At 32.7% G+C, this 12500-nt stretch overlaps 1 protein-coding gene across 3 annotated transcripts; it reads right to left on the reverse strand.

The window, feature by feature from the left end:
* Positions 1 to 1495: 1495 nt before the first annotated feature.
* LOC111384858 (RNA polymerase II subunit 5-mediating protein homolog) lies at positions 1496 to 8676 on the reverse strand. 3 transcript variants are annotated; one of them, XM_023009194.1, is made up of 10 exons: positions 8450 to 8676; positions 8103 to 8326; positions 7947 to 8006; positions 7084 to 7251; positions 5812 to 5878; positions 4634 to 4815; positions 4385 to 4418; positions 2866 to 2981; positions 1997 to 2038; positions 1496 to 1912 (listed from the first exon to the last, which is right to left on the reverse strand). In XM_023009194.1, exons 2-10 carry the CDS (start codon positions 8313 to 8315, stop codon positions 1796 to 1798), a joined length of 999 nt encoding a protein of 332 aa, XP_022864962.1. In that variant the 5' UTR covers positions 8316 to 8326; positions 8450 to 8676; the 3' UTR covers positions 1496 to 1795. The 3 variants fall into 3 exon arrangements, with proteins under 3 accessions (XP_022864962.1, XP_022864963.1, XP_022864964.1); XM_023009195.1 differs by having other exon boundaries at positions 8440 to 8676; XM_023009196.1 differs by lacking the exon at positions 1997 to 2038.
* Positions 8677 to 12500: the final 3824 nt, after the last annotated feature.

A 12500-nucleotide genomic window follows, 5' to 3' on the forward strand; every position in this document is an offset into this window, starting at 1 on the left:
AGAATCTGGTGTAGTTTAAAGGAAAGGGAGGATAATAAGTATACGATAATGTAGTTGATTCTAAGGCCCCAGTACTCCACATTTTTGCAACTTCTCTTCCTCCTCCAAACTGGCAAGATTTCACGAATTTTGATGCATTCCTTTTATGATGCAAACCCTATTTAGATTATTCTTCTCGAGCACTGGGAAAACAAAGATGAAGATGTTCAGATTCATAGGTACCTACCAAAGAGTGTGTCATACTCACAAATGATGAGAAAAAGCAAGTATTGTATTTTTCCTAGTGGTTATGAAGTAGCCAATCCAAAATTGTCGAGGCACTCTATTCTAGTTGTGTTCCTGTGATTATTAAAGATCATTATGTTGCTCCGTTCCGTGATGTCTTGTGCTTAAAATTGTACGCTGTTGAAATACCAGTGGATTAGATTCCGAACTTCAAGAAAATGCTGACCAGAATTTATTTTTTTCGTTTTTATTGTGTTTGGACTATAATCGTAAATTTGTCATGGTGTACTTATTGAAAACATATTTTAATTGTGGTGTTGATATAATGTTGTGTAGAAAATAAAATTTGTGGTGGTAATATAGTTACCCTTCGAGTTATTATATGATTTATGAATAAGAAAACTTCATTTATGATTTTCGAATTACAATCTTTAAATATCCGATCTAGTGTAATTTCCACTATATTTTAGCTGGTATTAAAAAATGGAAAAAAATATTTGAAATTTTCATATTTAAGTGATTAATTATGACAAATTTCAAAGCTAAGAAACAATGTTATTTAGTCTAGTGTAATTTCCACTATATTTTAGCTGGTATTAAAAAATGGAAGGAAAAAAAAAGGGAAATTTTCATATTTAAGTGAATAATTATGACAAATTTCAAAACTAAGAAACAATGTTATTTAGTCTAGTGTAATTTCCACTATATTTTAGCTGGTATTAAAAAATGGAAGGGAAAAAAAAGGGGGAAATTTTCATATTTAAGTGATTAATTATGACAAATTTCAAAACTAAGAAACAATGTTATTATTTTATAAAACGATGAATTAAAAATATATTTTATTAATTAAATATATTACAGTTACAATTTTATATAACTTGATCACAAATTATAGAATTAATTGATTACAAATTATTTTTTGATTACAAATAAAAATTTTTATAGGTCACAACTTATTTATTGATTACAAATCACAAATTTTATAAATCACAACTCAAATTTTTAGGGCACATAAAATTTATTGGTCACATGTTATTTTTTAGTCACAAAATATCGAATTTATTGGTCACAATCTCAAATAATTAATCATAAACATTCTTATCCCACCACCTACGCCACCTAACTCCAATCGACCATGACACCGACCCAAAATAGCTCCTCCTCACCATCACAGCTAATGCCACCACTGCTGCCCTCACTCCCAACAACTACCATCCAACTTCAAAATCACAATCATTGCCACCGTCGCTCAAAAAATCAACAAATCAGATCTACAAATGCCATCATCACACCAGAAAGCCATTGGTTGTGTACGGTCAGGATCATATCAAATCCAATACACCGAAGCAGATCTAAGGAATCAAATCAAAAACTAGAAAACTGGTTATTGCGATTTCACAACAACCAAGTGTCGTCACAAAGCAACCAGTTGTCGCGCTTGCTTGCAAAGCTTGCACTCGTCGGCAAGAGGACAAAGAGAGGGTGAGAGAGATAATTGGGGTTTAAGTTGGGTATCAACAAGTTTATTCAGTGCCAAAGTTTTACATAGTTAGATAAGCAAACCATATACCTACTTTCTCTGCATCTTAAACCTCGAAACAGGTTTCGAGCTACGAGCACCAGTCTGCTGTTCCCTTGAGTTTTTCCCAATGTCAGGAGCATGTTCTACAATAGAACCCGTAAAAGCCTGTACGATAACACAAGTTTGAATTAACTCAGTAATATATATACTGAATATACTAGAAAAATTGTGAACACATCTGAAACATACATTGCTACTATCGCTGCCTGGTATGGACGAGGGATGAGAAACCTGCAACAGAAAATAATCACTTAAATTGGATACATGTCATAAGAGGGAATGGTACAACCAAACTCACATGTTCTATGATAAACGATGAGGATTACGAATGAGTGCTAGGATGGGCGACATCGAATGGCATGACCTACACGTACAATTTTTGGGGGGATAATGTAAACACATCGAGCAGTGGTTGGGACAAATCACAAAATTCAACCACTTCACCTGCTCTATTCGCCTCACCCTTTCCCGTACCTCTATTGAAACAGAATAGTTTCATGTTCTTTAATCAATTAGTTATAACCCTCCGCTCGTATCTTGTTTCCAAATGCGGTCTCGATTTGTTCACAAGATTGAATTACCCACCAAGGATAAGGCCTAAAAGCAGCAGGAGCAACTGACTAACCACTGCTATTATCCACCCATCCACCGGAGAGAGGAACTGTACTAGCTAAGCATTAACTCCTTGATTTGAGAAGCACTTTGGAGATAGGAGGAGAACGAGAGGATCATAATTTCTTTAGATCTATTGCTACAACAATGAACTGGGCGGAGTGGCGGAAAAAGATTCATGTGGCAGACCTCAAATTTATTAAAAATGAAGTTTAGTTTGAGCTAATCTGGCATCATATAATTAATCAGAGGATCTGAAAGTAATGTGCCAACTCTTGACACATCTCCTATAGCTATTGGAATCACTTCTAAACCTCAATGCATTGGGCAATCATTGCCTGCCACTATTTATCATATTTTTGGAGTGAAAACTTGGATCAAAGATGAAATATGCCCATAATTCAATAAATAGAAGGATTACAGTGACTACAAGAGATGAAGCATACTTTATTATCAGCCGTAACTGGAGCCTGAACTTTCTCCTTTACCTCGGGAAGCTCCAAAACCTTTTTTTTCATACTGTAGTCATCGAGTGCTGGACCTTTGCCATGTGAAGATCCATCTGAATCAGTTTAATCAAGGAGGAATCAGACCACATATTTTTTAAAAAATACATGTTACCAGTACAGTAACTAATATGCCCAACAAAACACACATTTACAAATACAACTGATTTCCATTCGGTTGAGGATCTGAAAAAAAAGTCTTCCATATACTGTGGTAAAAGATCAAATACCAAGTCCTATTCTGAGCTCTCTTTATGAACTGATGTTTCCATTCATATTTATAATCAACACGAGAAACTAACTGTCATCTGTCATGATGCTAATTTAAGAAAGGTGGTTATAAATCACCACAGTCATTCAAACACATGTAACACATGGTTACATCTACATGTGAAGACCCATTAGTAGACCCCACATTCCTTTCAGATGCCCCATAGCTGCAAATGAGTTCAAAAGGTCTGAGGTAGATGGGCATTAACGGTCAATCTTTAACACAAACTTCATTCGAAAATTTTGCTTACCAACCAGCTCCAATTAAGCAAACCATAATAGAAGACATACACGTGCATGTAGAAATATCGTAGGCACCTGCTATTAAGTACAAACAACATAACATGATAAATTTCAGACAACAATTTGCACCAAATTATTCCAGCATACCAGATAGCATACAAGGAAGTCAACTATCAACTACGATGAGCCTCAGACACAATTAAATTTCATATATAGCTCACATCTTTATTAAATTCACATGGATCAAGGAGCTCTTCGTGCTCACAAATATTTATTTTTCCTAAACATGTTATGGCCAAGATATTTTGTCCTTTTCTGCCAAAAAAAAAAAAAAAAAAACTTTAAGGAACTGAGCTCATCACTCCAGGAAATACAAGAGTTAGTAGATAACACCAAGCATGATAAGATCTACGAAGCAATAGCAAGCTCAAAACACAAATACAACAGAAACCTCACGCAAACGAATGTGCATTGCTACATGATAGCAATACAATGCGCATTGTGCAGGTATCATGATTAAGTAAATAATATTTGAATTTCACAATAATCACTTAATTACAGAATTTACAAGAACTGTGAACCCTTAATTTTATAGTTCACTTTCATATTATATTATTTTTCCTGTAAGTCCAACCATGTTACAGTGAGATTTTAATAAATCAATATACCTCTTTATAATGTTCAAATAGGTCCATCCAAAAACATGGTGACTTTCAAGGTTTTCACTGGAAGCCATATGAGGTAGAAGTACAGCGCATTATGTTCAATGAGAAACTAGAGCTATATGTGCAGTTACTTTCCTTCATCTCAACATATCTAAGAGTTACATGGTGCATATGCAAGTGAAATTATTATGCAATAAGATCACTTACCTTCATCTCAATAACAACATACAGTAATACATAAATTGCATATTGTTTACAAATAATGATTGAATGCCGTCTACCTTTAGATGGTGATTGCAAGATTGCATCCTCAACCTGCATCATGCAATTCAGTAAAAAGCCAATTAGGTAAAATTAAATGGTCGTGCACTGCAAGGCAAGACAGTTTATAGAGAGTTTACAGGGTGGCAAAGAATAAAACAGAAGCATATAGAATGATTCTAAGTGAAACCCTGTATGATCTGCAAAAGTTCGTACAAATATAAGTTCCCAACTATAGGCGCAGTCATTTTCTAAGTGAAACCCTATACCTTTGAACTTCTGACTTCCTGGTCAGTAAAACTTTGAATAGTATTGCAAGCCAAATCATTTTCTATCTGATTGTCTCTGTTAAATTCATTGGCCTTTTCAGCTTCTTCTTCCTGTTCAAGTTCCGCAATCCGTGACAAGATGCGTGCATATTCATCATCTTCAATTGCAGCTTTTGTGTTGTCTGCCTCAAGAAAATTAAGGGAATCAGATTTTGGATTCTCTGAAATTTCAGACATTGTCAGTGCTGAATCTAACAAAAAATTGCAACTTGGCAATATCTGACACATCATCACAAGCCTAAAGCAAAGAGAGGAGAAAATCTTTCATATCTTTAATTGGCAAACATTATATATTGCAAGACAATATCATACTAAACATTCCATTTCTTTCTTCTCTCTAAAATAAATATGCCATTGGATGTTCCATCCTATCTTGTTTATGTTACGATATGTCTTCTTTCCCTATTGATATCTCCAATTGATCATGGGGAGATCCCAATAAAAATGTCCTCTCCTAAATTGAGTCCTCTTTAATGCCACATATAAGCACCAGTACCAATTTCTATGTAAGCAGAACAAATCCCAAGTCAGAAAACCAAGTATCATGTTTCGAAAAGGATGTGTACCGCATGTTTTCCAGCTTCGTTATACATTTCCACGTCAAAAATACAAAAATGTCGAATTAGGGAGAAATGGCCTTCAATAGTTTTGAATACCATGGGAGAAATTTAGTTTTTTTAATTTAATGTTCCTCGTTTATCATGAGAGAGAGGTATGCGGTTCCTCCAACTCTCAGGAATACAATATCTGTATTCAGGCTAATAAAAGGCTGGCCTGAAAAATCGTCAAACTAAAATAACAAAAAACTTGTAGACCATAAGCATATCATTTTTTCCTTCTGCAACGGACATGCTAAATTGCCACTAAGAAAACTTTATATCATATAAATTCTATCAAATCAATAACTAGAATCAATTCTTGCGCAGATAGATGACTGTTTCTTTTCTTATTTTGTTTCCCTTCAAAAATATACAAATAAAATACAACTTTCATTTCTAATAAGATATACAAATAACAGCATCCATCATATATATCAACATATAGAAGAAAGAAACCAAAGAATTATTAGATTCACAAATCTTAATAATTCATTGCCCAGAAAAAACATGGAATCCTACTTGCCAAAGGCACCACTTCTGAAGGACTTTCCTCAGCATAATCTTCCCTTATCTCTACAAGACCATCCTGTCAAGCATTACATGGAAATATAAAAATCAAATAACTAAAATGAAACAAAAAGCAAAAATTATGGAAAATAGGAAGACAACCAACCGAACAGGACTGAAATATTTCCTTGTATTACTTTTTCTTAGATCATACAAAGCCCAACCAGTTCAAGGTGGGCAGGCTTCTAAACAAAATTCTAGCAATAGAATTCCCCGTGTGCTAACATTACCTAAATCGGGCAGGCTTCCAAAAGAAATCCAATTCCCCACAATTTTGACATGGTCAAATTACATTGCCATGAAATTTCTTAATACTGCAAAACCAGAGCACATTCTGATTCATTTAAGTCAGGGTAGAAGTCCACAAAACCCTACTATATAATTTTCCCCATGGTTCAACATCAAAACGAAAATAAACTTCAGCTGCATGTAACGCGTCAAGCCTCATCTTTGTGGTCCATTCACAATTCAGTTCAATTTTCAACTGTTTACAGAGCGACAGGCATTAACCGACCGAAGCTTGTGCATGTAACTTGTTTACAGGGCCAAAAGTATAACTGTAAAATGGAAATCTAATAAATGTGGATTAAGAACCCATGACAATGTTTCATCACATCTCAGATTTAATATTCACCTAGGCAGTTTTTGGTCATTCCCATTTTCCATAAAAACCATACCTAGATCATAGAGCCAAGTTTGTAAACATAATACAATCATGTAGGCAAGTTCTTACATAGTGTCAGATGAATTGTGGACATAGATACAGATGTAGATATCTTTCGTGCACCAAGATGGAATGGGGAAGTAAAAAAAAAAAAAAGCCTTTTCCTAATAAGATGGCAAGTGTGAGAGTGGGGATCTCATAACCCTACTTGGAGAAAAATATTTTGGACATGGTTTGGGAAATATTATTTAACATCAAATTGATGGTCTAGTTAAGAAAATAATGTTACAAGAAGTCCATTAAAATTTAACTTTCTGTTATTTAATTTATTTGAATAACTAATGCTTATAGCTCATTACAACACTAATGGAAACCTGGATGTTCTGAAAAATGGTTAGTATTTGCAAGTAGTCACTTTTAAAGCAGAAAAGGGGCTACCTTGATATGATTATATATGGATAACTTGAATTAAATGAACTCGACTGGTGGAGAGCAAGCTCCACAATCTATTTATTAAAGGAAAAAGATCAATAACTTCTCAAAAAAATCAAGAAGCTTACCACTGCGTCTGAAGCCGTAGCCTCAAAAAATGAAGCCTCAGCCTTTAAATCCTGCATCACAGCCTTTAGAGATTCAAGTTGGTTCTCCAGACCTTTACCTCTTCTTTTCAAGATATCAATTGTTTGCTTGGATGTTCTTTCAACGTAGTGGTCTACTCCTAAAAGGACCTGAACCCAAGTTGGAAACATGTAAAATTAAACATAGCAATATCAAATAATCCCAAATCTGGAATACAATAAGTCATCAGAGCATATGAAAAAGAAATTGAAATCTACTCCTGTTTGCTTTGATTGTGATAAATTTCTATCAGTCTATTTAAAATTTAATTTCCCAATCTAGTGTGCCAGGCTACATGGTTAAGATTATCCACAATAGGTACTAGCTTGATTATTTCAAGAATATATATATATATATCCATTTCATAAATTACATCCAATTTTCAAAATTAAATTCCAATCCAAAATCAAGCTTGCTATATTTCAAAACTATAGAAAATTCACTCAAGAAAAATTAATCAGGTTAAAGCACCCAAAAGTATTGCAGTTGCAGACGACAAACATATTCCAACAGAACTGTTCTTTCTCGAATGCCAAAGAGTCAAACGTCATATTGTGAAAATGAACCAGAATTTTATCTTTACCATTCCCCAAATAGCCCATTCAATCAAGATAATGTACAGTAATGCCTAATGATGGTGTAATTTTATAATTTATACTATTTGTCTGTGACTTTTTCATAAACAGAACTTATGAAGCATTTAAAACATTATTACAGGAATTTAAACAAAGGAAAAACATGTATAAAAAAATAAAAGCTAATAAACCCAAATAGACAATTTAGCTACTATAGTTACAGGCATTACCATAAACTCATTGGTGTGAATCAAACGACCCGGGAAAAATGCCGCCTTGCCAAACGGAACCTATTCACCGACAAAAAATGTACAATCAGTGAATACATATACAATTACAAATTTATTTATTTTTTCCTCTGGTGGTTCTAAAGTTTAGAATTTTACCATGATGTTATGGTGGAGTTCATCGGGAAGCTTCTGTACAAGGTTTATGAGGTTGGTGTTCTCATTCATGAAGCCCTTAAGTTGATCAAGTTGCTCTTGGTGCTCTGCTATAGTGTCCTGCACGCGCTTAGATGCTTTATGGGCTTCCTCTGCTGGGAACAAGGATGATATTGGCGTCACAGTTCCCTTCTTCATTGCTGGGTTCTCCGCCATTGCTTTTTCAGCTGACAATATTTGAAATGGCAAAGCCCAGAAAGCAAAAGCAATAAAAAAAATTAGCCCAAGATTACAATTTTTCACCGCCAAAAAAGGGGAATGGAAAGGAACTAAGCAAAACCCTTGTTAACCTAACGTCGAACACTTTGGCCGCAGAAATTTGATTGCTCAATAAATCGAACACCAAAACTGCTCTTTCAACTTTTGAGATTCAAGTACTGTGCACCTTAACTCGATGTGGACTCAAAGATTGATTGAAGATACCTGCTCTTTTTCACTGTTTATATTTATAAGAAGAGCAATAGACCATCAACAAACACCAGGTTATTTTTATAAAAGGCAGAGTCTCGAGATTTAAGACATTTTTAGGACTAATTTACTATAAATAAGTTTTAAGGCATTTTTTTAAAATTAATAAAATGTCCAAATTATTCTTCTACATATTGTTGAAATATCCGAAATACCCTTAGTATATAATGACTATAATACACATTTTTCAAATTATAGCAGTTAATTTCACTATTTTGCTCTTCTTTGAAATTCCAGCTTTCTTCTTCTTTTCTTCTTATTTAATTTATCTATAATCTTCTACTTCTTTTTTCTTCTTTCTTTCATTTTTTTTTATCTAGTTTTAATCGAAGTATAAAGGCGTAGTCGTTTAGTCATTTAAAATGATCATAGAAACGATTGCATTCACTTTAGATTACTATAATTGATTATTTGCTTTACTTTCTAAAATCTTATTATTTTAATTATAGATATGGACTCAACAACATAGATTGCTGCCATATTATTTTTTGGTAATTTTATTAATGATGATGACGGAAAATGAATATGGAAACGAAGCGGGAGTAATGAAATGATAGAAGGAGTTTCAATATCATCAGGTACTTCATATCATGATCTATATTGTGAAGTGTTAAATTTTTGCAAAGTTGATTCATCTTCGAATAAAATTGAGATTAGATTTCTTTTCCCTGGAAATGGACAATTTTAAGTTCTAATTAAAATTACTTCTAACAAGCAAGTGCAGTGGTTGCTATCTTTCAATAAAAAGAAATTCCCATTGTCCAATTTGTGTAACCCTTTTGAGCAAATATCCATTTGAGCATCCATAAGAAAAAGATAATGATTCATTTTATGAAGTGGAAGACGATAAAGTTCATTGTGAAATGCAAAATAAAGGAAACAATCTTCATTATGAATGCATGTAGATGATGGCAATTGTTTTCGATTTTAAACCGCAAGTGGACAGATAGTAACAAGTAGTAAAGTGGACATTTTGAATCTGATTATCGTTCCCACAAGGACTATATTTTAGTACTCAATTTATTATTCCTAACTTCTATTTGATGAAAATAAATAAATAAAATGATTGAATGTGATTTTTAAATCTACCTACTAAAAATTTTGTGAATGCAACAGCAAATTAGTGAGAATTCAAATAATAAATGGATATTAGGGCGGAACAAATTTATCTATTGGTTACCTTTACTTCTAATATCGAGATTCATAAAATTAAAGTAGTGTTCGGTCGAATTCTTCTATTGTATTCAACTTACCCTTCTCGAATTCTCATTGAGCCTGTTTAATTAGTTCAATTTCATATCTCTATACAAATTAAATTTAATTAAACGAAATAACAGTTCTAAAAATTTCTATAGGACCGCAACAATTAATATAGGTATCTTTACACGTTTTATTAATTTATCGAATTTTAATATATGGTCTAAACAAAAATTCGCATCTCTACGTAATTATTGTCCACAAAATTATTGAATAATTGGCTAAAAAATTCAAAGCATTAAAAACATAATTAAAATTCACACATAAAATATAAAAGAACAAGCATCTTAAATAAAAGAAATAAAAGTCCCAAATAGATTACATTATTCGTCCTAAAATTAAATTTAACTACGCATATTAATGGAGGAAAAATAAGATATTATTAAGAAATTCATCACCCGATTAATTGACGAAATGTGAATAATTTTTCAATTTTGCTCCAATTTTCTGCAATTTTTTCTGTGCGTGTATTTTGCTTTTCTTTGTGTACCCTCCCAGTCTCAAATTTCGTGCGTAGAGATGATGAAGGCAGGCTCTCAATTTTCGTGCGTAGAGATATATGATATTGGCCCCCAATTCAATTGTGTGGAAAATATATTAAATTCTACCCTAAATTCCCTCAGCTCCTACGTATCTATCACATTCCCAACCGCCATAATTGACTAAAAAAGGTCTCTAATCATATATTACACTTGAAGTCTTTGGTTTTTTTAAGATAATGAAAATCAGTGCTTGAGTCCTTTCATTCTCGCAACTTACATATTCTTTAATTCAATTCAAGTCCTTTACATTCCAAAATATTTAATTTGACCTCCAAACATTTCAATTTTCGATTCATGGTACAGATCAACTATTGAATTGTTACAATTTGGTCCCAAACTTTTGCATTTCGCTCTTTTTCCAGGTTTTCCTCTCGTTTCTTTCACTTTCTTGTACCAATATTGACTTCTGCCTATTCAACACTAATTGCAATAATTTAGACCATAATTTATCAGAGAAACGCTAAATATTATTGTTTAAGGCCTCGAATAAATGTATAAAATACACTTATCAAATACTCCCAAATTTAAATATTTGTTTATCCTCAAACAAAATTATAACATAAATTATAATTAACACACACGCGGGCAAAAATATTTGGTTGGACAATCTAACTTCTCACCTCAAGATTCAATATTTAAGTGTTAATTTCACAAACATGATTCAAAGTTACGACACCAAACTAATATTCACTCTTCCAATGCAAAATCGACGTGTGTATGTAAAGAATTAAGTAGACATTAATCACACAAGTTATTCCAATTCCCAACCCTTAATGGTCATATATATCCTTTCATCACTCGTAAGATTCACACACCCCCAAACTTATTCTTTTTTACTCTTTCCCAGTATGTAATCTAAGGTTGAATATTTCATTACTATCCTTACCCTCTCGAGTTTAGGTGGACGTTACTAGTTGCAAGTCAACACTTCAGTGAACAGGGATTCTCCAATTATTTGATTATTTCGACCTCCAAGACTCAACTAGCTAATTATCTTGCATCAAAAGTCAAATTTTCTCAAATAAGTGTTAGGGCTTAACTAAGGTATTTAGTGCTTTCTCTCTTTTCATGCACTTGCTTTTTTTCAAGTTTTTCACTAGTTTTTTTTTTTTTTTGGTATTCTCTCCATTAAGCTTTCTAGATAACCCATGTAGCAGGCTTTAAGCTGATGACTCCCAAATCAGATGATTTTAAGGCACCGGGTTTGAAACACCCTTATAAGCTTACTAACCCGAGTCAAAAAGGTTTCGAAGAGAATAATTTTTTTTAAATGAAACTTCATCTCTATTAAACTTTCTAAATGACCATTGTAACGGATTTTAGGCCGATAACTCCCAAAACAGACTATTTTAGGACACCAAGTTTTAAGATATCTTTCAGACTTAATCACTCGAGTCATAAAGATTTCAGAGAGAAGTTTAAAATTTTCAAATGTATATGACTTGATTAGTACAATGCCCCTTATCACACACTTATTCAAACAAATCGACCTCAAACTTAAGACTTTCCTGGAGTTTTATCATGTTAGTCTAAGACAATCCACACATAAATTTTCACACATGGAATTCACATGCACATCCGAATCTTCTTACAACTGTAAAATTACCCCAAACTGTGCTAAATTTGATCTAAGGATATATAATTTAATATGATTTAGGTAAAGCATCTATGTCAAACTAGATCAATCTATTAAAATCAAGAAACAACTCATGTAATCACAATGTCAAACTTAATTCTAGTACGCTTTTAATATCCAATTTTGCAGGGTTAAGTTTCAATTTATCTAACATGCATCATATCCACAATTTATAAATCAACACCAAATCTCAAATTAAGTCAACATTGTCTGCCAGACTATTTACCCACACAAACACACAGTTGAATAAAAGATATATATATATATATATATATATATATAATTTTTATTTTTTTATAGTTTTTTTTTTAAAATTTTTCAATTTTTTTCTTTTTTTTTTTTTTAACAAACACACAAAACGAACACACAAAAATATATAAACACATGAAAAACAAAAATTAAAAGTTTTTTTCACTTCCAAACTTAAAATTGACATTG

This window comes from Olea europaea, unplaced genomic scaffold (genome assembly GCF_002742605.1).
Source record: "Olea europaea var. sylvestris unplaced genomic scaffold, O_europaea_v1 scaffold3028, whole genome shotgun sequence".
Taxonomy (NCBI): domain Eukaryota; kingdom Viridiplantae; phylum Streptophyta; class Magnoliopsida; order Lamiales; family Oleaceae; genus Olea; species Olea europaea.

Bases quoted from the DNA above. Each gene is read 5' to 3' on its own strand.
- LOC111384858 (XM_023009194.1), bottom strand. From the start codon at position 8,315: ATGGCGGAGAACCCAGCAATGAAGAAGGGAACTGTGACGCCAATATCA. The intron at 7,252-7,946 runs GTAATGCCTGTA...ACTTGGGTTCAG, and splicing joins TTCACACCAATGAGTTTATG to GTCCTTTTAGGAGTAGACCA. The intron at 1,913-1,996 runs GTATGTTTCAGA...GTTATCGTACAG, and splicing joins CAGGCAGCGATAGTAGCAAT to GCTTTTACGGGTTCTATTGT.